Genomic DNA, 24,491 nt, shown 5'->3' on the forward strand with positions numbered 1-24,491 from the left:
TTAAAGTATTTTAAAAATTTTTGGCTGCGTTGGGTCTTCGTTGCTGTGCATGGGCTTTCTCTAGTTGCAGCGAGCAGGGGCTACTCTTTGTTGCGGTGCGCGGGCTTCTCATTGCAGTGGCTTCACTTGTTGCGGAGCACGAGCTCTAGGTGCGCAGGCTTCAGTAGCTGTGGCACGTGGGCTCAGTAGTTGTGCCTCTCTGCCTCTAGAGCGCAGGCTCAGTAGTTGTGGCGCACGGGCTTTGTTGCTCCCTGGCATGTGGGATCTTCCTGGCTCAGTGCTCGAACCCGTGTCCCCTGCATTGGCAGGCGAATTCTTATCCACTGCGACACCAGGGAAGCCCTTGCCGTTCACTTTTATCCAGAACAGTGACACATAATTGAATTTGTTTCCTTTTTCTCACCTGAAAAATGAGGATAATTGTCATGGCGAACATTCAATAAGGTAATGCACTTCCTGGGGTTTTCCAGCTTTCATCACTGAGAGCCGAGTTATTAGTGAAATGGCATTCGACATCTTCCTAGAACTCGGGGTAGTTTTGAATGTTCGTTTAGAATCTGTTAGGGATGGGTAGGTTGTGTTTGCTGAGTGGAAGGTGACGCTAGGGGCTTGGGGCTGTCCGGGTCGAGGTTGAGTTACTTCCTTTACTAGATCGGAAGCCGAGAAGCCGGAGGCCAAGGGAAGGGGCGGCTACCTGGAATTAGCTCGTCTACAGATCCCACTCCTCCTCTAACCTTCGCTCCGCCCCGCCCCGCCCGTGGTCGCTTCCCCTAGTGCAGCCCCGCCTTCACTTCACTTCATGCCCCGCCCATTGGCAGCTCCCCTTCCGCTCTGCGCTGCGTCTTCTAGACGCCCGGGTCCCGATACGTGCTCTCTGGTGCGGGTTTACTCCAGTTCCAGCATGTGGAGCCGACAGCGGGGCCGCCTCAAGCCGTTATGCTGCGGGGTGGAGGAGCTACGGTGCCGCCGGCGGGAGCGGGAGGCAGGTGCGGGCGGGCGAGGGAACACGGGAGGATGAGGGTATGGCGGTCGGAGTAGGGGTGAGGAGGCTTCCAGGGTTGGAGATGGGTTCTGGGTCCTGGGTGCCCCTTCCATGATCAAGCGGCTCCTTTGCTCCCAGCACTGCGGAAGGCACGGAGAGAGCAGCAGCTGGTCAGCAAGAGGCTGCTGAGAGACGAAACCTTGGAGGAAGCCGAGGAGGGATGTGTGGCCATGATCTTCGGGGAAGCCGAGGTGAGGGGGCAGGGTGCTTGGTTAGATCCACACCAGGTAGCGGCAAATACCTTCTCTTGTACTCGTGGTCCGCCCCCAGACCTGAACGCGGTCCCTTCAACACCTCCTTCCATCTAGTGGGCCAAGCTGGAAACCAGGGAATCATCCTCGACAACTCTATCCCTCATCCCCACATCAATATATCATCAAGTCCTAGCCACCCCCCCTTTTTTTTTTACCGCCTAAAGAGCTGTGGAGTCTTTTAAATGGTGTTGCCATCACGATTGCCACCACCCTCTTCTCTGAATACTTAACAGCAGCCTCCTAACAGGTCATCTGCAGAAATTTTGCCTCCTCAAGTTAATTCTCTATACATCAGTCAGTCAGATGCGTCTTTTAAAAACACAGAGACCAAAATCCTTCCTGTGATCTACACAGTCCAGCATGGTCTAACCTCTGCTACTTCCAACCTTATCAGTTCACTCATTTCAGACAAATTGTCCCTTTTCAGTTCTTGGAACAATATACCAGGCTCTTTCCTGTCTCAAGGCCTTTGCATTTGCTGCATCTAAAGTGGGTCTGCAGAGAATCATACTAATTGTTTGCTTGTTACCGTTTCTCCAACTAGACTTTAAATCCACAGGAACCTGGACCTTATCTTATTTGTCATCATTGAAAACTCAGATGCCTATACAGTATCTGGCATATAGTAGATGCTCAGTATTTATGGAATAAGTGAACGAAAGAATTTCAGCTCATTTATTCATTCAGCAAGCATTGGGCATCCCCTGTTTATATTATGTTTACATATATAGTTTACAAAGCACTTACACCTAGGTTATACCATTTATTCATTGTGTGCTTACTTTATACCAAGGCACCTATGCTGGGTACTGAGGTACAGAAAGATGAAGAGAGAGTCCCTTTCTTTGACGTGTTCACAACCCATTGAAGGAGACAGATGTGCTTCTACCTGTCATGAAGGAAACATGAGGCACAATAGAAACCCCTGAGTCTTCCAAAGGGAGTCAGAAAGAGCTAACTTCCCAGAGGCAGTGAGAGCAGAAATCTAAAGGAAGTGGAGGACCTGGGGAGGGTATCCCAGGCAGAAAGATTATGTGAAAGCTTGGAAGCATTAAAAAACACGTCATGTGATGCGCAGTGTTGTTGCAGTGTCGGTTGCATGGGGAGAATCGCTAGAGGGATAGGTTGTGTCAGGCTGAGAGGTTTAAATGTTATCCTTGAAATAACACAGTAAAAAGGCAGAGTAGATGTTATGCCCATTTTTCAGGTGAGAAACTGGGGTTTAGTCCCCTGTAGCTAAGTAGCAGGGCTTGTTTTAAACCCAGTTCTGATTCCCTCTTCTGTCCACTCTACTGCAAGGTTGGCACTTATTGGCCATAATACTGTGAATGACGAGTTCTAGGAATAGTGCCATATTGAAGGGCTCACAGCTGAAGTGGGCACAGCAGAACTCATGCCTTGCTTTCTGGCAACTATGTGTTGCCATCTCTCTTCTTCCTGCCCTGGGCTCCAGATCCAGCAGTTCCTGCGGTTAGCCCAGCAGGGGACAGAGGAAAAGGAGAGAGAGAGGGCTCTGGTCAGCCTTCGGCGAGGCTTGCAGCACCCTGAGACGCAACAGACCTTCATCAGGTCAGTGTGGGTGGTGTGAGTGTGTGGCTGGGGCTCTGAGGGGTGGACAGGAGTGTGGGGGGGATGGGCCACTGGCTGAGCAGGGCTCTGGTGCTCACTCATGTAGGCTGGAGGGCAGCATTCGGACCCTAGTCGGGCTCCTGACCAGCAACCAGGCCCTGCTGCAGCTTGAGGCGGCTCGGTGCCTTCATGAGCTCTCTCACTCTGAGCAGTCTGCAGTAGTTGAGGCCTGCCTGCCAGCCACTTCCTACCTTCTCACCTACCTCTCCGGTCACAGCTCAGACTTTATAGTAAGCCCTGCCCCTTCCTACCTTGTTCTTGGTTTGGATTTAAAAATTGTGCTTTTGGGTCCAGTTTGAGCTGGCAGATAGGCAAAAGAGGAAAACCTGTTTCTCCTGGTGCCCCCGGCCATACACACACCCATCATCTCCCATTCCCCTGTGTCCCGATCCTCAAGGACAGGTATGCTCCAGCTTCCCCACTCCCACCCCTACCCCACCCCGGCCTGAGACAGGCCAAGCCCGGTGCTTTTGTTGTCCCGCTCTCAGGAGCTCTGTCTGTATACACTGGGTAACCTGATTGTGGAGAGTGAGGCTGTGAGAAGGCAGCTCCTGCCACAGGGCATTGTTCCGGCCTTGGCTGCCTGCATCCAGGTAAGTGTCCACCTCCTTGCTTCCTCTCTGGGCACCCCTCCCCTCACGTCTCTCCACATGCCCCACCTGCTCTGGGTAGGCAGCTCCATCCTCTGCCCTGTACTAAGGGGTTGAAACTCTCAGGAAATCTTATGGCCTAGGCTCCAGAGTCAGATCCCTACCCTGTCTGCTTCTAGTCTCCCCATCTGACTGTGCTGGAAGCTCTTGGATATGCCTTGTCCCAGCTTCTGCAGGCTAAGGAAGCTCCAGAGAAGATCATCCCGTAAGTAAAATTGAGTCTCCAGATGTGTAGGCAGGTGTGACCTACTTGGTAGTGTAGGCCCTGATGCCTGATCGAGTCGTTTCCAAAGCTGTTGCACATTTCAACCCCATGTGCCTGACTGGGAAGAGCTTTGGGTTTGGACGCTTTCCCACCTGCTCTCAGGGTTTGGGAAGAGTGACTGGCATCTTGCCTTCTGTGGTTCCTACTCACAGCTCTGCTTCTACTGACAGCTCTGTCCTGGGCTCCACTCTCCCACAACATATGCTGCAACTGTTGCAACCTGGCCCAAAGCTGAACCTCGGAGTAGCTGTGGAGTTTGCCTGGTGCCTTCATTACATCATCTGCAGGTAATAGGCCAATTGGGAAAGTGCCACAAACCTCCCCTGGGGCTTCCTTCCATGACACTCAGGTTCTTGAACTTTGGTTTCTGGAATTGTGGTGAGTTTTCTTTGTTCTATGGTCCTCTCTTCTTGGAGCTCAGGAAACCCACAGACCTAGGTCATTTGCCACCTTAAAGGTAGGATTGACCGAGTAGTGACTACTTGCTTCCTGTTGCCCAGCCAGGTCAACAATGCCCTGCTCATCACCCAGGGCGCTCTGTCTACCCTGGGGCTGCTGCTGTTGGACTTGGCTGGGGCTGTCCAGAGAACTGAGGATGCAGGACTGGAGCTGGTAGGTGAAGAGGACAGGTCAACCTCTGGGTGACCGTTCTTTTTACTCAGCTCCTGCTCCAGTGTGCAGGTTGCCCCTTCCTCCTTAAACCTGAACGCTAACTCATCTTTGCAGCTGGCATGCCCTGTGCTTCGGTGTCTAAGCAACTTGCTAACAGAGGCAGCAGCAGAGGCTGTGGGAGGGCAACTGCAGCTCCGAGATGAGCGTGTTGTGGCAGCCTTATTTATCCTTCTGCAGTTCCTCCTCCAGAAACAGCCCAGCCTGCTTCCTGAGGGCCTCTGGCTCCTTAACAACCTCACTGGTAAGCACCATAATCTGCCTAGGCCTGGATCTTTAGATACTGGGAATAATTCCTCATGGCCTGGGCTGAGGTGGGTAGGATTGGGAGTGGGTTGGTTTCATGCCCCAGTTGGAGGAACTTCACCCTGACATTTTTCCCTTCCAGCAAACAGTCCTAGTTTCTGCACCTCCTTGCTCTCCCTGGATCTGATTGAGCCCCTCTTGCACTTGTTGTCTGTATCTAATGTGGTGAGCGTGTTGGTAGGTATTGGGGTCACTTGAGTCCAAGGTCTGGTGGCCAAAGTGTAAACAGTGGGAGCAGCCCTGAGCCCTCAGAAGTACCCTTAGCTGAGAGCTGGCAGGTGGTGTGGTATGGATGGCTTCAGGGCCAGAGACCATCAGTCATAGACCAGACAGTCTAGGTGTGAGTCCCTAAACTGTAATTTACTAGTAACTAACCTTGGGCAAATCAACTAACCACCTTAAGCTTCAGTTTCCTCATTTATAATTGGGAATAGTAATCCTACCTGAGGGTGGCTGAGGGGATTACAGAATATGCATATAAAAGTGCTTGGCACAGTGCCTGGGCATGTGGTCAGGATTCCATAGAAGCTATCGTTAAAATCTTCGGTTTGCATCGTTTGTGGGGACTGTGTACATGTATCTGTCTGCAGGTGCTCACGGTTCTGTGCAACGTTGCAGAGAAAGGTCCTGCTTACTGTCAGCGTCTATGGCCAGGGCCCCTGCTCTCCTCCCTGCTGGACATGTTGGCCTTCTCTGACACTGAAGTAGTAGGCCAGAGTTTGGAGCTGCTGCAACTGCTGTTCCTCTATCAGCCAGGGGTGGGTTTCTGGCCTTAGTCCCCAGTCCTTCTGTTCTGAAGCCTCTGGTCTCACCATGGCCCCTTTCCTTCCAGTAACTTTAGTCATTGCTCTGGGCCTGGCTAGCCTATGTGGGCTCCAGGTCCGAACTTCCATACTCTTGTTGGGAATGCATTCTTCCAAGAAGAGGTGGGCTAACCTATAAGGCTGTGGTAATTGCGTGTTAGCACTGAGGGACCCAGTGTTGAATCCTTTTCTTCCCTGCTCTCAGGCTGCCCAGGCCTTCTTGCAGCAGTCAGGGCTGCAAGCCCTACAAAGGCATGAGGAGGTGGCACAGCTCCAGGATCGTGTGCATGCTCTCCAGCAGACAGCTCTTCATGGGTGACTTGACTTCTCAAAGTCATGTACTCCACTCCCCATCTCCCTCACTCCCCAGCTTCCTGGCTCACAGAGCCCCTTTGGGAGGTTTAGAACCATAATGACATCATGCCCTCTGCTCCCACGCCTAAGCCTAAGTCAAGATCTCTGGATCCCAGCTCCTCCTGTTTTACCCAGCAGTGTCCAGGCGGGAGGACCAGAGGGAACCCAGTGTGGCCTACTTAATCTGGGTCCATAGAATCTCCTTTTTTCTTGTTCTTTCTTTTCTTTTTTTTTTTTGCTTCAGCAGCTGGTGGCTTTTGATGGGATGGAATAAAATAAGTTTTATTTTTATATTCAGCTGCTTTGCCTCGTTTGATTGCACAATAAGGGGTAGTCAGTGGAATGAGAAACAGAACATCCTGAGACAGCATTTTCAGCACAAGCTTTATAAAGAGCAGAAGAACACATTTCTCCACATTGTACTCAGTCCAGCAGAGCTCAGGCTCTGGGGCTCTTGCTCTTAATCCTCAGTGGAGGCTTCAGGCTTTGCCACTTAGCACATTCTCCAGGGCTCTGGTTACCTGATCAGCACTGAAGTTGTTCAAAGAGACATTCTTCTCTTGGCCAAATGCTGAAGAGAGAGGGAGGTGATTAAGTATCCACTCTGCACTGTACGGGCTACCAAAGTATAATAAAAGGTCTCTGTCTTCAATTTAAAGTCTTGGTAGGATAGGAAGGGTAGTAGAATTTCGGCTGATTCTGGATGGTCATAATGGGAAGGAAAGTGTTTCAGGAACGTTTTAAGGGGCATGGTAGGCACTTATTATTAACCATTGTGAGCAGTGTATTACATGAGCCTGCCTTTTAATGGTGCCCATTCAGTGGCTCCCATTGTTCATCTAAACTAAAGTTATTTGTGTCCATCTCCTTCTCTAGTCTGCTGGCTTTTGGAAGGAAAACCTTTGTTCCTCCTCCAAACAATGTTTAGTGCATGGCATACTGCAGTTGTCTACTGTTATAATGGATCTGCCTTGGGTGTGACTCCCTGCCATCCTCCAGACATTCCTAGGGTGAGGTTTAGTTAAAAGCCGTGATTAAAAATACCATTATTCAGTAAGTATAAACATTGTGTGTCCCTATGTGTCAGGCAGCATGACAGTAATTTTCAAATTGTGGTAAAATGACACACAGGTAATATATTAATAAGTATGTGGTAAAATGATATAGGGTAAAGGGGCAATGTTACATAACTGGCCAGGGAATGCCTTTCTGAGGAGGTTGAATTACAACAAAGAGCCAGCCATGGAAGTCTGGCAGAAGTGCAGTCTAGGAAGGGGGAACAGATGTAGAAGCTCAACCCTGTTATACATCCTAGCTGAATAACCAAAGAATCCATCCCTCATATTAATTAAGGTTAAATGAGATTTAGGCAGGAAAGCACTCAGCACAGGGCCTAGCAGTAAGTGCTCAACAGTCATTATTTTAGGTTTTTACTACTGAGATTCTCACACTCTCCTGGACCGGCACTGACCACACAATTTGGAAGGTCCTACACTGATGGACTGGACCAGCATCCCTTCTCCCCTATCTGAAGCCTGTTCTGAATTACAAAAACGACAGCTCCTGATCCCTATGCAGGACAGGGCCCGCCTCCACATAGATGTTATTGAGACACAAAGCATCCTGTAACCCTGCGAATGTATATTTCCTTATCTGCAACGAGGTCAACAGCAAGTCCGAATTCAGTCCCTGTACAGGTTTCTGTGTGACCTTGGGCGGCCCTTTCTTTTCTCGAACCCTTGTTACTCCACCGGGGTCTCAGGCCCCCGTCGTCCTGTGCTCACCGTAGCGGGCCCATAGCTTGGGCTGCACATCAGAGCACTCGCGGATTAGGATGGGCAGGTGGGGGTTCGCCTTCTTCAGCTCCACATAGCGTTTCTCGATGAAGTCCCTGCAGGGCCGAAGAGAGCACCGTGCGTGCGGTGTGGGCGCGGGCCTCCTCAAACACCCGGGAGGTCGAGGTCGTGACTCCGGCGCCCCGAAGCCCGCCCGCCTCACCGGGCCGCACCTCACCTGACTCCCTGGCTTCCGGGCGAGCGCTGGCATAAGTGGATACGAATCTCACGGAGGCCCAATTTGGCACGAATCCCCCTACTCGCTGCGGCAGCCGCCATCTGGGCTAGTACCAAATCATCCGCCCTAGACCTTCCGGCCAAGTGATCCTATCAGACCAGCCGCGGACGCTCCAGCCCCGGAATAGGTTGGCTGACGTAAGGGGCGGGGCCAAGTTTAGCTAATGCCATAACAGCATTGCAGGTCAACTCTCGCTCGGATTTCTCCGCCCTCCGTTGCGGCGGAAAAGCTGGGACACGAAAGGCACTGTGGGTGGACTCCTGAGGTGCATTGTGGGGAGTCGCCTGTCGCTGCCGTGTTGTTGTAGGATCCTCGGTCGTTGCTGGGGTTGAAACACCGCGGACGAAATGCCGGAGCGAGATAGTAAGGCTCGGGTCATCTGGCCTTTCTTCCCCGCGGGACTCGGGACACTTGGCGCGTTATTCTGGCCTCAGAATTTAAGCCGGCTGTGTGCGCGAGGGTGGAGGCGGGCCGGGAGTGTGATGCTTGGAGCCTGGCGAAGCAGTTTGGGCCCCGAGCGAGGCCGGGCAGCTCCAGACTGTCTCTCAATCTTGTCCTTGCCCCAACCCACGACAGATGAGATTTATCTGTGAACCACGCCCAGCCCCCGTCACTTAATTTTCGCTTCTGTAAATTTATCTTTCGCGTAGTATCTTAGGTGTCATCTTCAAGAAGTCTTTGCTGATCCTCCAGCGCTGGTTTAGGGGCCCCCTCCTCTGAGCTCCCATAGCTCCTTGTATTTTCCTGCTTCAGCACTTGTTACCCTGTATTGTCAGTGTCGATGTTCTTGCCTTTCTTCCTCACTAGATTGTGAGCAACTCGACAGGAAAAGACATCTGTATTGTTCACTACTAGATCCCCAACTTTTGCACAAGACCTGACTCTAAAGAGATTGATTAAATTAACATCAATTCCTTTTCTTAGGCGAGCCGTTCTCCAACCCATTGGCCCCAGATGGCCACGATGTGGACGATCCTCACTCCTTCCACCAGTGAGTGTTTTGATGTAGAACCATGGGAATGAGCTGGGTAATGAGTAAAGTGGTGGTGGTGGTGGTGAAAGAATTCTGAATGTCTTGTCAGCAAGGATGACCAAAAAATCATACTGCTTGCCTCTTTATCTTTGTGAACTTTAACTGGATCAGGCCAACTGCATAAGAGTATTAGAGGGGAAATTATGGCAGGGAGAGTGCTAGTTTTTAAAATTGATGTTTAATTACACGTTATATAGGAATTAATTCTTGTAGAAATTAAAACATCAGAATAAGGGTAATGTTGTCTGTGATAACATCCCCAATTCCATCCCCTTTCTTAGAGGTAACCACTGTTACCTTTTTTACACTTATCTTTTTGTCCTACTCTTTTTAAATGCATTTGTATACACATATTCATATTTGAGTAAAATACATCATTGCTTTGTGAATTAAAATATTAAAATTAATCGGTGTTATATTGTCTATATATCAACTTTGCCACCTGTGTTGGGTTTTTTTTTAGTGATTTATTTATTTTTGGCTGCATTGGGTCTTCGTTGCTGCACGTGGGCTTTCTCTAGTTGCGGCAAGCAGGGGCTACTCTTCGTTGCAGTGCACGGGCTTCTCATTGTGGTGGCTTCTCTTGTTGCGGAGCGCGGGCTCTAGGCGTGTGGGCTCAGGAGTTGTGGCTCACAGGCTCTAGAGAGCAGGCTCAGTAGTTGTGGCGCACAGGCTTAGTTGCTCTGCGGCATGTGGGATCTTCCCGGACCAGGGCTCGAACCCGTGTCCCCTGCGTTGGCAGGCAGATTCTTAACCACTGTGCCACCAGGGAAGTCCCCCACCTGATGTTTTTCCCTTCTCAATATTTTAGCGGTTATTTTCATGGCAGTGACAAGGACTCACTTCTTGACCAAACTCTAGTCAGACTTCTCCAAGGCTTCTATTTTTTTTTTTTTTTTTTTTTTTTGCGGTACGCGGGCCTCTCACTGCTGTGGCCTCTCCCGTTGCGGAGCACAGGCTCAGCGGCCATGGCTCACGGGCCCAGCCGCTCCGCGGCATGTGGGATCCTCCCGGATCGGGGCACGAACCCGTGGCCCCTGCATCGGCAGGCGGACTCTCAACCACTGCACCACTAGGGAAGCCCCAAGGCTTCTATTTTGGACCAGGCCTACTGAACCCTGTTTTGTTTTGTTTTGTTTCGTTTTTAAATTAATTAATTAATTAATTAATTAATTTTTGGCTTTGTTGGGTCTTCATTGCTGCACGCGGGCTTTCTCTAGTTGTGGCGAGCAGGGGCTACTCTTTGTTGCGGTGTGTGGGCTTCTCATTGCAGTGGCTTCTCTTGTTGTGGAGCACAGGCTCTAGGCATGCAGGCTTCAGTAACTGTGGTGCACAGGCTTAGTTGCTCCCTGGCATGTAGGATCTTCCCGGACCAGGGCTCAAATCCATGTCCCCGCACTGGCAGGAGCATTCTTAACCACTGCGCCACCAGGGAAGTCCCTGAACCCAGTTTTAACAAAGAATCCTGCCAAGGTATAGAGAAACCCATCAATCAATCAAGGAGATCCAATCACTCCTCTTCCCTTGATATCTAATCAACTTCCTCTTCCACCCTACCCTTGATACCTAACCAAGTAATTTTCTATACATTCCCAGTTGTCCCTGTTGTACTCAGAGTTTAGTTTCAGTCCTTCTCCCCTTTTGCAATAGTCTTGATTTCTATTACAGTAGCGTTGAATGAAGTCTTCCTTGGGGAGACCTAGCAGGATTCTTTGCTAAAACTGGGCTCAGCAGGCCAAGGAAGGGGCCTAATCAAGAGAGGGCTCAAAGGAACCTTACTAAAGTTTGGTCAAAGAGTGAGACATTGTCACTGTACCAGATAAAATTACGTCTTGTACTATCAGTGCTGTCTTTCCCATATTTGGGAAACACTTTCACAGTTTATTTAGTTAATCTCCCATAATGGATGCTTAGGGTTTATGTTGTTCTCAAGTTTTTATTATTTTCAAAACTGTAATTGAACCTCTTTTACAGGCCTTCTTATACACATATGCCAGTAATTGGCCAGGTTAAATACAGATGAATGGAGCTGCTTGGTCACAGGATAGTACACATTTAAATTTTAAGATAGATACTGCCAAATTGTCCTCTAAATTGTTTATACTGATTTATATTACTATCAACGATACATGAGAGTATCCACTTCCCAAATTCTCACTCATTGTTTTTTTTTTTTAATTTATTTTATTATTATTTTTTTACATTTATTTTTGGCTGCTTTGGGTCTGTTGCTGCACACGGGCTTTCTGTAGTTGTGGCCAGTGGGGGCTACTCTTCGTTGCAGCGCGGTGGCTTCTTTGTTGAGGAGCACGGGCTCTAAGCACGCAGGCTTCAGTAATTGTGGTGCACGGGCTCAGTAGTTGTCGTGCATGGGCTTAGTTGCTCCATGGCATGTGGGATCTTCCCGGACCAGGGATCGAACCCATGTCCCCTGCACTGGCAGGCGGATTCTTAACCACTGAGCCACCAGGGAAGTCCCTCTCACTCATTCTTTTTTTCTAATTTTTAAAAAATTAATTAATTTATTTTTGGCTGTGCTGGGTCTTGGTTGCTGTGTGCGGGCTTTCTCTAGTTGCGAGTGGGGGCTACTCTTTGTTGTGGTGCGTGGGCTTCTCATTGTGGTGGCTTCTCTTGTTGCACAGCATGGGCTCTAAGTGCGTGGGCTTTAGTAGTTGTGGCATGCGGGCTCAGTAGTTGTGGCCAATGGGCTCTAGAGCACAGGCTCAGTAGTCGTGGCACACGGGCTTAGTTGCTCCGCGGCATGTGGGATCTTCCTGGCCCAGGGCTCGAACCCGTGTCCCCTGCCTTGGCAGGTGGATTCTTAACCACTGTGCCACCAGGGAAGTCCCAGCCTCTCACTCATTCTGGATTTATAAAACTTTTTTTTTTTTAGTAGCCGCGAGCAGTGGCTACTCTTTGTTGCAGTGTGCAGGATTCTCATTGTGGTGGCTTCTCTTGTTGCGGAGGACGGCCTCTGGGTGCTCGGGCTTCAGTAGTTGTGGCACGAGGGCTCAGTAGTTGTGGCTCGCGGGATTTAGAGCACAGGCTCAGTAGTTGTGGCACACAGCCTTAGTTGCTCCGCGGCATGTGGGATCTTCCCGGACCAGGGCTCGAACTCGTGTCCCCTGCGTTGGCAGGTGGATTCTTAACCACTGTGCCACCAGGGAAGTCCGATTTATCAAACTTTTTAATCGTTAACACTCTCATGCATTAAAAGTGGCATGTTCTTTGTTTTAATTTGTTTTTCTCTGATTTCTAGTAAAGTGAACCATATTTTTGACATATTCCTTTTCCAATTTTTGTTGGGTACTAATTTTTAAAATTTTCGCCCTCTAGATCAAAACTCACTAATGAAGACTTCAGGAAACTTCTCATGACTCCAAGGGCTGCGCCTACTTCTGCACCACCCTCTAAGTCACGTCACCATGAGTAAGTTCTGGGGTGATCAATCTGTTTCCCATCTCCTTCCTATGGAAAATTTATTGAACTAGTTATCTTAGGAACTGGAAAGCTAGTTCTCTTTTGAGGTCTATGGTTCTGATTCTCTGCCTTTTGAGATTGAAGCTCCAGGAAAGACTGCGATACTGTATGGATCTCATTTTTAAAAAAATATTTATTTATTTGGCTGTGCTGGGTCTTAGTTGTGGCACATGGGATCTTTTAGTTGCTGCATGCAGGATTTTTAGTTGTGGCGTGTGAACTCTTAGTTGCAGCATGTGGGATCTAGTTCCTTGACCAGGGATTGAACCTGGGCCCCCTGCATTGGGAGCATGGAGTCTTAGCCACTGGACCACCAGGGAAGTCCTATGGGGATCTCATTTTTTCTCAGAGTATGTTCCATGGACCATTTGTACTAGAGTTGCTGCTGGTGCTTAAATAAGTAGATTTCTGGGTCCATTCCAGCCCCACGGACTCAGATTCTAGGGCAGATATTTGGGAGTATATAATTTTAATAGTCCTTCAGGTGGTTGTGATGCTTTCTAAAGCTTGAGAACCACTCACCTACAAATATTGACATGGATCTCTGCCTGATTGAAACTGGTCAGCTATTGCTGTGGTCAGTATTCTAAGCCTTTCTTCAGTCCTCAGAGCCACTTCTTGGGGTTTCTGGGGCTGTGGCAATATTTCGCAATCAGTGAATTTCTTTCTTTTCTAGGATGCCAAGGGAGTACAATGAGGATGAAGATCCAGCTGCACGAAGGAGAAAAAAGAAAAGGTAAAGGGAGGATGGAGGAGTGTTGGGTTTTAAGGTGGATAGTGTTCGGGGAAAAGGAGTAGGGGCTAGTTATGAGGCAAGAGACTGAGGTTTTCCTTTCTCGTCTTGAGATTCTCTGCTTTCATAGTGGAAAGGAATGATATTTAGAATGACTGTTTAGGGCTTTGGAGTCAGCTTGTGGTGTTTTAATCTCATCTTTACCAGTTTCTAGCTGGATGCCGTGGGCATTTTGTTTAACCTCTCTAATCCTCAATATTCGCATGGGTGGAATCAAGATAGTGATAATAACTTTTATCAGGTTGTCATGAGGATCAACTGTGATAGTCCATGTAAACACTTAGTACCAGTGCCTGGCATATAGTAACCACCCAGTTAATTTTGGCTGCTGTCATTATCATTGTCATTGCTATTATTTATATGATACTAAGCTTCCTAGACCTGGTACTTTGCTTTTTTCTCTCTTCTTAAGGAGGACTGGCAAGGAATGATATATTTTCAGGTGAAATTTGGAACGTGATAAAAATTCAGAGACTTCCTGGTTGCCGTATGGTAAAGTCTCATACTTGTAGAGACTCGGTGATGTAGAGTTAGGTGACATCAAAGGATTCTGAAGTGACAGATGGAGTACACTATTGTGGCATTAGAACGGTGTATCTGTGAGCTGGAAGATGCTGTAGTTCTGCTTTTGAGGAATATCAAGAGGTGGCCAGCAGTTCTATGAGGACATACATGAGCTTTCAGCATGGAGAGTTGGGTGAAGGTATAGGGAAACAGGCAGGAACAGTTCTGCTGAGCCTTACGCATCTGCCTTTCCCTGGTCACAGTTATTATGCCAAACTTCGCCAACAAGAAATTGAGAGAGAAAGAGAACTAGCAGAGAAGTACCGGGACCGTGCCAAGGAACGGCGGGATGGAGTGAACAAAGATTATGAGGAAACTGAGCTGATCAGCACCACAGCTAACTACAGGGCTGTGGGCCCCACTGCTGAGGCGTGAGTACCGAGTGGGCCAGGGCATGGTTCCCTCAGCCTTGCAAAGTCATACAATGGCAGTATGAATTCTTCCTCACTTTTTCCTTGCTCTGGAAAGCCATTTCCCCATGCCAAGCCATTTCAAGAGGCACTTGCCACCCACAAAGGATGGTTCTTATGTGGCCTCTTTCATTCTACAGGGACAAATCAGCTGCAGAGAAGAGAAGACAGTTGATCCAGGAGTCCAAATTTTTGGGTGGTGACATGGAACACACCCATTTGGTGAAAGGCTTGGACTTTGCTCTGCTTCAGAAGGTGAGCTTGGTTGGTAGATGGAGAGTAATACTAGCATGCTGAATGCTCTTATAAGTGCCTTTTGGGGTGAGGAGGGAGACTGCTGTTAGTTCAGACCATGTAGAAGAACTAATGGTGCCCCCTCTGTAGGACTAATTGCTATTCATCCTTCAAGTCTCAGCCTCAGTTTTATCTTCTTGGGGAAACAAACCTTCCCTGATCACCTGTGTATTGTTAAGTCTCCCCACTCCTCCCCTCCCACTACCTGCACCCTTGCATAGCTCTTCTGTTTTACTTACAGCAGTTATCACACTTTGTTGTTTAATTGTTTAATTTGTCTGTCTCTCTTTTTATAAGCTCCATTAGGGCAAGGACTATATTGTTTTGTTCAGTATTGAGTTCTTAGTTCCTGGCACAGTGTGGTATAATGGTGTTCAGTAAGGATATGTAAAGTGAATAAATGTCTAAACCTTAATTGCTTTCCTGTTAGGTACGAGCTGAAATTGCCAGCAAAGAGAAAGAGGAGGAAGAACTGATGGAAAAGCCCCAGAAGGAAACCAAGTAAGTAAACATCAGGGAGAGCTTGAGAGTTTAGAAAGGTGGGGCCAAAAGTAGGAACACATTTAGCAAAAATATTCTTTTTGTCTTTTCAGGAAAGATGAGGATCCTGAAAATAAAATTGAATTTAAAACACGTTTGGGTGAGTACAGAATTTCTACACTAGTGGCTCTGCATTCCAGGGGGAATTGTAAGGAATTTAGTGCTCTGGACAGAATATGCTTCCCCTTACCCTCAATCTACTTTTATCTCTTTTTTGTCCCCAAACCAGCTAGTTCCCACAAAATACTCTGATAGAACTCAGATGTAGACTTAGTTATTTCATATATATTACTAATGTCCCCTCAGTTAGGTTGGAAGCTCTTTCAGATTTGGGCTTATCCATTAAGGGAGGTAGCATGGTTGATGATTAAAAACTCAGAATTCAGAAACCTGCATTTAAATCCTGTAATGAAATCACACTAAGCATGTGATTTTGGGTGCAACCAACTTAACTTCTCAGCTCCACTTGCAAAAATGGGGTTAACGTTCACCTCATGGGATTACTGGGATGAAGAGAAATAATACATGCAACATGCCTATCACACTGAGCATATAGTAGAGCTATTTTTTCCCGTCTTCATCAGTATTACCTTAAACTTCATCCTTCTTCCTCACAGGGCCTAATACAATGCTAGGCACATAGTGCCCTTGAGAAGGCAATGTAGGCAGGGTGGATAAGAGCTCAGGCTTTGGAGTTAAACGGCTGGGGTCCCATTCTTTGTTCTGTCGCTTAGTAGCTATAGGACTTGCAATAGTCATATGACTTAAGTGGTAGTAAATCACTTACTTCTCAGCCTTAGTATTTTTATCAGCTAAAAGGAGATAATAATGACCACCTCACAGGGCTGTTGTGGAGACTGAATGAAGCAAAGAATGCATAACACTTGGCATGGTGGCTGGCACACAGTAGCCACTTAGTAAACAGTAGCTGTTATTGTAGAAGTTTTCTCACTGGCTACTTGCTGCTCTTTCTCTTTTTGTAGGCCGAAATGTTTACCGCATGCTCTTCAAGAGCAAAGCATATGAGCGGAATGAGCTGTTTCTTCCAGGCCGCATGGCCTATGTGGTAGACCTGGATGATGAGTATGCTGATACTGACATCCCCACTACTCTTATCCGCAGCAAAGCTGATTGCCCCACCATGGAGGTGAGTGACCCAAGTCCCGAGAGCCTGCTATGTGAGCCTCAAACCTGGGAATCAGCTTCACTTCTGCCCTGAGCCTCATCTACCACATTTAACCAAGTCCTGTCCACCTTCTAACCTCCTAAATCTCAGTTGAATCCATTCACTTTTCTCTATCTCCACCAATAACACAATAACATTCCAGTCTAAGCCATCATCTCTTGGGACTTCCCTAGTGATCCAGTGGTTAAGACTCTGTACTTCCAATGCAGGGAGCATGGGTTCAATTCCTGGTTGGGGAACTAAGATCCCACATCCTGTGCAGCATGGCCAAAAAAAAAAAAAAGCCATCATCTCTTGTTGGAACTATTAAAAGGGGCTCCTAGTTGGTTTCCACTCTGGTTCCCTTCCAATATTCTATTTATTTTTAGTATTGTTGAGATGTAAGTCACATACCAAACAGTTCACCCCTTTAAAGTGTACAATTCAGTGGCTTTTAGTATTTTCATAGAATTGTACAACTGGCATCAGAATCAATTTTAAAGCATTTTCATCACCCCAAAAAGAAACCCTGTACTCTTTAGCCATTACCACTCCCCACATCTTTCCGTCCCCTTTTCCATTATCATTTTTACACATGGCCAGAGTGATCATGTAACAACATGACTTTTTCTCATCATGGTTTAGAAGATTTTTTTTTTCTCCCTTCACTACTGTCATTTTTTTTTTAAGATAATTTTTTAGAGCAGTTTAAAGTTCACAGCAGGGCTTCCCTGGTGGCGCAGTGGTTAAGAATCTGCCTGCCAATGCAGGGGACACGGGTTCGAGCCCTGGTCCAGGAAGATCCCACATGCCGCGGAGCAACTAAGCCCATGTGCCACAACTACTGAAGCCCGCGCGCCTAGAGCCCATGCTCCGCAACAAGAGAAGCCACCGCAGTGAGAAGCCCGCGCACCGCAATGAAGAGTAGCCCCCGCTCGCCGCAACTAGAGAAAGCCCGCGCACAGCAACAAAGACCCAATGTAGCCATAAATAAATTAATAAATTAATAAATTAATAAAAAAAAAAAGTTCACAGCAAAATTGAGAGGGAGGTACAGAGATTTCCCGTATGTGCCCTGCCCCCGGTTTAGAAGATTTGATGGTTTATTTTATTTTATTTTTTGCGGTACGCGGGCCTCTCACTGTTGTGGCCTCTCCCGTTGCGGAGCACAGGCTCCGGACACGCAGGCTCAGCGGCCATGGCTCACGGGCCCAGCCGCTCCGCGGCATGCGGGATCCTCCCGGACCAGGGCAGGAACCCGTGTTCCCTGCATCAGCAGGCGGACTCTCAACCACTGCGCCACCAGGGAAGCCCGGTTTCTTTATTTTTTAAAAGTCTTTATTTATTTATTTTATTTTTGGCTGCATTGGGTCTTAGTTTTGCAGGATCTTTGTTGCAGTGCACGGGCTCTATAGTTTTGGCTCACGTGCTCAGTAGTTGTGGTGCAGGGGCTTAGTTGTTCCGCAGCATGTGGGATCTTACTTCCCCGACCAGGGATAGAACCCATGTTCCCTGCATTGGAAGGTGGATTCTTAACCACTGGACCGCCAGGGAAGCCCCTTGATGGTTTCTTAGTGTTAGGATAAAGACCAAAATCTTTTTTTTTTTTTAATTAATTTATTTGCTGCATTGGGTCTTTGTTGCTGCGTGCAGGCTTTCTCTAGTTGTGGTGAGCGGGGGCTACTCTTTGTTGTGGTGCCCGGGCTTCTCATTGCAGTGGCTTCTCTTGTTGCGGAGCACAGGCTCTAGGTGTGCGGGCTTCAGTAGTTGTGGCTTGTGGGCTCCAGAGCGCAAGCTCAGTAGTTGCGGTGCACGGGCTTAGTTGCTCCACAGCATGTGGGATCTTCCCTGACCAGGGCTCAAATCCGTGTCCCCTGCATTGGCAGGCAGATTCTTAACCACTGCGCTACCAGGGAAGCCCAAGGCCAAAATCTGTATATCATGGCTTCTGAGGCTCTGTAACTCCTGGCCTCTCCAGACTCTTTCTACCATGCTTCCCAGTTTGTTCTCCAGTCATCCTTGCTTTCTTGAATGTACTAGATTCACTTATGACCCAGGCCTTCGTATGCTGTTTCATCTGTCTGGAATATACTTTTACAACACCTCCTTTCCCTGTGTTCACCTACTTAATTCTCACTTATCCTTTAATTTGTTAATTTGTTAAGTAAATGAATGAGTAAATGAAGAGAGTCCTGCTCAGTGGGATAACATTCTTGCTCCTTGGGGGTTTTCAGGCCCAGACCACACTGACCACAAATGACATTGTCATCAGCAAGCTCACCCAGATCCTTTCCTACCTGAGGCAGGGTACCCGCAACAAGAAGCTCAAAAAGAAAGATAAAGGTAATCTGGAGAGTTAGGGAGAGAAACCTTACCCCTGGAGGGGCATCTGAGATGGAACCAAGGTCTCCTGGAGCTTCCAGAACATTGGGAGGCTCCTGGGGACCAGAGAAAAATGGGAGCAGTGGAGCATTAGCCAAGGGATGGTTGCATCCAGGTTCTGTCTGCTTGACCCACCCAGGAAGCAGTGGTCAGTTTTGAGGCTTGAGGAGGGGGAGTATGGGGTAGCTTTTGTTGTCCCATCTTTTAAACAGAAGATGTTTAAAAGGGCATTGAGAACTGAAGAGCATGGTGAGGCTGAGTGGGAAATAACTCAGGAGTGTCTTCCTCACTCCTCTCTTTATGTTACAGGGAAAATGGAAGAGAAGAAACCCCCTGAGGCTGACATGAAGTATGTATCCTAGCCCCTGCCCCCTGATCTGAGGGAGGAAGGGCCTCTGGGTTTCCTGTCTTTGGCATTTGGGGGAGGCCTTGGTGTGAGAATCTGGAGAAATGGCTGGCGGAAATGGAAGTTCGTATGACTTTGTCAGCTAGGGATCTCTGTTTTCTTAGTATATTTGAAGACATTGGGGATTATGTGCCCTCCACAACCAAGACACCTCGAGACAAGGAGCGGGAGAGATACCGGGAACGGGAGCGTGATCGGGAGAGAGACAGAGACCGTGACAGAGAGCGAGAACGCGATCGAGAGCGGGAGCGGGATCGAGAGAGAGAAGAAGAGAAGAAGAGGCACAGCTACTTTGAGAAGCCAAAAGTGGATGATGAGGTGAGATGTAGTCCCGGGCACTAGGTGGAGGAGCTGCCCATCTCTGTGGCTGCCCAGCCAGGTACAGAACCCCTCTGTTATATAGGTGGCTCATGGCTCCACAGCAGCAACTGGGTCAATTAATCCAGGGTAGGAACCATCCTGGAAATGGGGGCAGGGGGTAGGGTAGGGAGTTGATTCAAACTTGAGGGAGAGGTGAGTGGGCATCCCTCCTGGTGACACTCACTTCAGTTTCTGTTTTCTTTCCAGCCCATGGATGTTGACAAAGGTGAGTTTTACCCATGGCATGTTGCATTGGCTCTGGCAGTGCTGCTTTCCTCTGGGCTGAGAGTCTGACCCAGAACTCAGAGTTGCCAAGGGTGGGACTGGGGGACTTCCTAGTTCTGGGTTCTTGGAAGATCCATGTCTTGCTTTATGGAATAGACAGAAGATGAGTCTGGAGTTCTGTCTGTCTTCCTGGGCAAGGGCAGGGCATATTTGCTCTGTTTGATATAATTCTCCCAGCTGTGGGGTTCTGAGGACGTGGGGCAGGTTGAGTGGACAGTATTCTGGGCATCTCAAGCAGAGTAGCTCATTTTGAATTGGAATTTGATTAAAACTTTGTTAGCTAAAGGGTTCTGTTGCTTAAAAAATGTTGTTATGAAAGGCACAGGTGGGAAGTGTGTTGTGGGGAAGAGGTTGTAAGCTCCTTATTTCGAAGTCTGAACAGAGTTCTCTTTCGCCCAGGACCCGGATCCGCCAAGGAGCTGATCAAGTCGATCAATGAAAAGTTTGCTGGATCTACTGGCTGGGAAGGCACTGAATCATATCCTTTATTTCAGCGTGTTCATTCCAACTCCACCTGCCTCCCTGCTTCCCCACAACCTCCCTGCCCCCATCTTGCTCTTTCCCTTTTGTGCTGAATTTTGATAAGGATGAAGTCATGACTTTCCCCTTTCTCAGGACTCATTCACGTTCACAGCCCTCTCCTTAGAGTTTTCATGTTGGGGCTTCTAGCCCTTGGCCCTTCCTGCTTGAAGTTTTTCTGCTATTGGTAGAATTATTTTCCTTAACATAGCATATGCTGAAGAAGCCAGAAGACAAGAAGCAGCTGGGAGATTTCTTTGGCATGTCCAACAGCTATGCTGAGTGCTACCCAGCCACGTATGTGAGACTCTTTTAAAGAAGGGAGGCTGGGATGATTGCAGAGCAAGGTCGGGGCGGGGGGAGTGAGGTGAAAATTTGATTTGTTGGGACCCAGGGATACTTCTTACTGGATAAAGTATTCTGTTAGGCTCTGAGTGGGAGGCCTAGGAGGGATGGTTGTTCCTAGGCATATAGCCTCTTAGTGGGTAGGTTTCTGCATGAACCATAGGAATCTGGGTCTGCACCATCTCTTTAACTGTTGCTTCTCTTTAGGATGGATGATATGGCTGTGGACAGTGACGAGGAGGTGGATTATAGCAAAATGGACCAGGTGTGGAGCTGGAAGGATGGGTGGGGACAGTTACTCTTTAGCGCATATCCCCTTCCCTCCTCCCAAATGATCTGTTTCATTTCCTGGGCCTCTTCTTTCTTCAGCTGCAGCAATAGGAGCAGCAGCATTGTGGGGTCCTGGGCAGCTTAACTGTTTTAAAGCATCTGTACAAAGTCAAATGAGATAGGGCCATAACTATATTTCTTTTTATTTTCTGTAAAGTGCCAGGCTTTGATTTCCATCCTAGGGAGTAAGCACGCCTTTAGTGCACATGCAGAAAGGGAAGAAGGATTTCAGTTTTTAGAAAATAACTGGAAAACAAACAAACTGAGTTTTATTCTAGCTAGGATTGACATTTTCCTCTAAGCCTTAAAACAAAAACAAAAACACTAACACCATTAAGGGTGAAGAAGTGTCATCTACTTTTCCTTGTTTTCTCTGTACTGCAGTGCTTAATAGCATGGTTTAATTCTATCTTGGAGCCTTGCTTAACCCTGGCTCTGCCAGGTATTGGTTTTGTGACCAAGCCAACTTATTTTACTGCTTTTTCCTCAGTTTCCTCATTAGAAAAATGGAGATAACTATAGTTCTCTCTCAATAGAGTTTTTGAGAGAATTAAATAAGATACATGTTTAGTGTTCAGAATGATGCCTGGCACATAGCAAGTACACAGTTAACATTTATTATTGTTTATTAGGGTAGGATTTATGAATGATAAAACCTGGGATTATGGGAGAGCCTGGCTTTAATCAAGGGCTAAAATCTCATTTCCACTGACATCTCTTCCTTCCTTGCCCCCCATTCTGTCCTGCAACAGGGTAACAAGAAAGGCCCTTTAGGCCGCTGGGACTTCGATACCCAGGAGGAATACAGCGAGTATATGAACAACAAGGAGGCTTTGCCCAAGTGAGTCTTGGTACTAAATACAGCCAAGAGTGAGGAGAGGGATGGTGGTGGGGGCGGACTAGCCCACAACAGGTTAGAGGGTGCAGTCTGGCTGAAACATTCTGAAATCAGTTCTCTGCTCACCGGGTCTCCTGGGAACACCTTGCTACTGCTATTCAACCTCGGATGCCTTCTTCCCTCAACTGCCCTTTTTTTCCCTCAGGGCTGCATTTCAATATGGCATCAAGATGTCTGAAGGGCGTAAAACCAGGCGCTTTAAGGAAACCAATGACAAAGCAGAGCTTGATCGCCAATGGAAAAAGATTAGTGCGGTAAGTGGGACTGGTTCTGGGTGGGAGGGCTTCAGCTGGGAGGAGATACTGGCCCACAGATTCAGGAACAGGCAGTGGGTCGGAGAGCCATGGAAGTAGGAGAGAGGTCAGCCTTGGGTCTCAGGTGAGCTTAGACTGGCAGCATAACCATCAACTATAACTGTTCTTTTTGCAGATCATTGAGAAGAGGAAGAAGATGGAAGCCGATGGGTGAGCAGCATTATTCTTCCTCTGTGAGACTGGTGAGAGTTGCTTAGTGTATTGATCTTATGCTCATTTCTCTTTCTATTGCAGGGTTGAAGTGAAAAGACCAAAATACTAATCTCTGGTTCCAACCCCAAGAATAATCTCCACAAGGATGTGCTCTCCACTGCTCGCTTTCTACAATTCCAAAAAAAGTTGCACGATGGTTTTTTTTTTGTGAATGTATATAAAATTTCATTGTATAATCTTTTGGTTCCATTAAAATTGGTTAACCTGCTCTCTTATCTTCTCTATGTTGAGGGCCCAGATGCACCAAGAGGGCTACTAATTCCATATACATGTGATTGTATAAAAATCACATGGAGAAAGTCAGTCCTTTCCTGAGCTGTGGCTCTAGATTCCTAAGCAGGATATATACTAGCCAGGGTCCGCAGTGGAGGAGGGAAGAATGACCCTCGCTGTCAGGCAAGAAGTGGATAGAGAAACATAAGGATGATTGGTCTTAAATATCAGACTCATCTGGGCCCATCCGGGGACCTAGTCTTAGGGCAGAGGTTCCCTGGGAATTAGGGTCAGCCCAGTGGGCTGCCAGTCTGATCCCAAGGTTGTGCAGGACTGGGCTCTAGGTAAAGTCACCTGATGAGAAACTCCTGGGAACAAAAACCCTTCACAAATTTATGCCCTTCTGGGATCTTTAGTAATTCCAAGTACAAATCACTGCTTACTGGGTTGAAGGGGAAGTGCCTTGGAGAATCCCTGTCCTAGACCAGAAGAGTTTAGTGCCCTTCAACACACTGAAAGTTTGCCAAGGCCCAGGGTGGGATCCCTGGCCTCCAAATCACTCCATCCCCACCCTTCCTCTTGGCTCATTGCCAGCACTTTGGTCTGGTACTCATCAGCAAAGGTCACCAGTTCTTTCTGGCTGGATCCATAGCTGCCACTGCCTGCCCTGAGCTAAGACCTGTGGGCGTACAAGATCCAAGAAGAGCTAGATGGCTACTTTAGCCATTGCCTTTGGTTACTTTCACTTTGACAGGGCAAGAACTTTTCTTTCTTTTTTTTTTGCGGTACGCGGGCTCCTCACTGCTGTGGCCTCTCCCGTCGCGGAGCACAGGCTCCGGATGCGCAGGCTCAGCGGCCATGGCTCACGGGCCCAGCCGCTCCGCGGCGTGCGGGATCCTCCCGGACCGGGGCACGAAGAACCCACGTCCCCTGCATCGGCAGGCGGACTCCCAACCACTGCGCCACCAGGGAAGCCCAGGGCAAGAGCTTTTTGAGGAAGCCAGCTTTCTGCATGGCGCCTAGGAGGCTGAAATTGGGCAGTCTGCAATAGCACCTAGAATGGCTAATTTCAGACAGTAAGTGACACCCTGATGTGATGGCTGTAGGCAGCAGTCACAATTAGGAAAAAGGTCACAGAGACCCACCTGGCTCAGATGAAGGTACCTAGAGGGTCACTAAGATCGAGACCTTCTGGGGGTTGACTGCCAGTTTAAAATAAGTTTCTGCAAGTACCACCAAGCCTTGTGGAAGTAACCAAGATCCAGACATGGAGCACATGCTCCTCCTTATCTGCCCCATCATACACAGTGCTCTCATCTTTGTGGAACCTTTGGTAACCGGGATGTCCAGAACGTCAACTGTTGTGCCCATTTTTCCTTTTCAGCAACTCCTTGCCAGCTCTGAGCACTGCCGGCCCAGTCCCGGTGAGAGTCTGTAGCCAAACGGTAGGAACGGGCGGGACGCTGTTGCTTTGGCCACGAGGATGTTCAGCATGGAGGGCTGCAGCTTAAGTGTGTGCGCGGACTGCCTGCTGTCTACGACCCCCGGAGGTCAAATTCTCGCGGCGTGGGCTTTTGTCGCTTACTGACCAAACTGGCTGTCGCTTGTCTTGGTCTTTCAACAAACCATGAACGACTGGCGTCCCGCTCTTCTCTCCCGAAGGCAGGCAGTCATCCTTTACTGATTGCGGGAGACACTACCAAACTGTCAGCACCGCTCAGGAAAAGGGGAAAGAACTTAAACGCAGTTCCCGACTTTACGTGAAGTGACCAAGGAGGGGGCTGAAGGTTGCGCCGTCTATCTGACACAGGAATCTCCTCCGCTGCAACACTGGGAAGTAGCGGGATTAAGAAACCGGGCTCCTCGGGTCGGTCCCTCCCACCAGCTGAGTCAGGCCCCGCC

The 24,491-nt window shown here is 48.3% G+C and overlaps 3 protein-coding genes across 8 annotated transcripts; 2 read left to right on the forward strand and 1 right to left on the reverse strand.

Moving 5' to 3' along the window:
* Positions 1-847: 847 nt before the first annotated feature.
* On the forward strand, positions 848-6,263 carry TMCO6 (transmembrane and coiled-coil domains 6). 6 transcript variants are annotated; one of them, XR_014015813.1, is made up of 12 exons: positions 848-986; positions 1,121-1,233; positions 2,750-2,865; positions 2,972-3,155; positions 3,414-3,518; positions 3,695-3,780; positions 4,011-4,127; positions 4,341-4,452; positions 4,567-4,753; positions 4,898-4,992; positions 5,434-5,573; positions 5,824-5,933. XR_014015813.1 is itself a non-coding variant. In XM_081233756.1 (12 exons), the coding sequence occupies exons 1-12, from the start codon at positions 902-904 to the stop codon at positions 5,935-5,937; spliced, it is 1,482 nt and encodes a 493-aa protein (XP_081089882.1). In that variant the 5' UTR covers positions 848-901; the 3' UTR covers positions 5,938-6,263. The 6 variants fall into 6 exon arrangements, 5 of the variants coding, with proteins under 5 accessions (XP_081089882.1, XP_081089883.1, XP_081089886.1 ...); XM_081233756.1 differs by having other exon boundaries at positions 5,406-5,573; positions 5,824-6,263; XM_081233757.1 differs by having other exon boundaries at positions 4,898-4,980; positions 5,406-5,573; positions 5,824-6,263.
* Positions 6,264-6,342: 79 nt separating this feature from the next.
* Positions 6,343-8,129, reverse strand: NDUFA2 (NADH:ubiquinone oxidoreductase subunit A2). Its single transcript, XM_081233761.1, has 3 exons — positions 7,986-8,129; positions 7,757-7,863; positions 6,343-6,543 (listed from the first exon to the last, which is right to left on the reverse strand). Exons 1-3 carry the CDS (start codon positions 8,084-8,086, stop codon positions 6,452-6,454), a joined length of 300 nt encoding a protein of 99 aa, XP_081089887.1. The 5' UTR covers positions 8,087-8,129; the 3' UTR covers positions 6,343-6,451.
* A 130-nt stretch (positions 8,130-8,259) lies between these two features.
* IK (IK cytokine) lies at positions 8,260-22,584 on the forward strand. Its single transcript, XM_081233303.1, has 20 exons — positions 8,260-8,408; positions 8,970-9,036; positions 12,415-12,507; positions 13,235-13,294; positions 14,119-14,286; positions 14,466-14,580; positions 15,050-15,120; positions 15,213-15,259; positions 16,143-16,306; positions 18,559-18,667; positions 19,016-19,055; positions 19,217-19,430; positions 19,680-19,698; positions 20,157-20,254; positions 20,488-20,573; positions 20,829-20,886; positions 21,704-21,792; positions 21,995-22,103; positions 22,279-22,313; positions 22,398-22,584. The coding sequence occupies exons 1-20, from the start codon at positions 8,393-8,395 to the stop codon at positions 22,423-22,425; spliced, it is 1,686 nt and encodes a 561-aa protein (XP_081089429.1). The 5' UTR covers positions 8,260-8,392; the 3' UTR covers positions 22,426-22,584.
* Positions 22,585-24,491: the final 1,907 nt, after the last annotated feature.

This window comes from Mesoplodon bidens (genome assembly GCF_964165515.1).
Source record: "Mesoplodon bidens genome assembly, chromosome: 4".
Taxonomy (NCBI): Eukaryota; Metazoa; Chordata; class Mammalia; order Artiodactyla; family Ziphiidae; genus Mesoplodon; species Mesoplodon bidens.

Excerpts from the sequence above, each read along its gene's own strand:
- IK (XM_081233303.1), top strand. Across the intron at positions 19,056-19,216 it reads CCCCCTGAGGCTGACATGAA|TATATTTGAAGACATTGGGG; the intron begins GTATGTATCCTA and ends CTGTTTTCTTAG. Across the intron at positions 20,255-20,487 it reads CATATCCTTTATTTCAGCGT|CATATGCTGAAGAAGCCAGA; the intron begins GTTCATTCCAAC and ends TCCTTAACATAG.
- TMCO6 (XM_081233756.1), top strand. The coding sequence starts at position 902 with ATGTGGAGCCGACAGCGGGGCCGCCTCAAGCCGTTATGCTGCGGGGTG. Across the intron at positions 987-1,120 it reads CCGGCGGGAGCGGGAGGCAG|CACTGCGGAAGGCACGGAGA; the intron begins GTGCGGGCGGGC and ends CTTTGCTCCCAG. Across the intron at positions 1,234-2,749 it reads TGATCTTCGGGGAAGCCGAG|ATCCAGCAGTTCCTGCGGTT; the intron begins GTGAGGGGGCAG and ends CCTGGGCTCCAG.
- NDUFA2 (XM_081233761.1), bottom strand. The coding sequence starts at position 8,086 with ATGGCGGCTGCCGCAGCGAGTAGGGGGATTCGTGCCAAATTGGGCCTC. Across the intron at positions 7,864-7,985 it reads CCCGGAAGCCAGGGAGTCAG|GGACTTCATCGAGAAACGCT; the intron begins GTGAGGTGCGGC and ends TCGGCCCTGCAG. Across the intron at positions 6,544-7,756 it reads CAAGCTATGGGCCCGCTACG|CATTTGGCCAAGAGAAGAAT; the intron begins GTGAGCACAGGA and ends CTCTCTCTTCAG.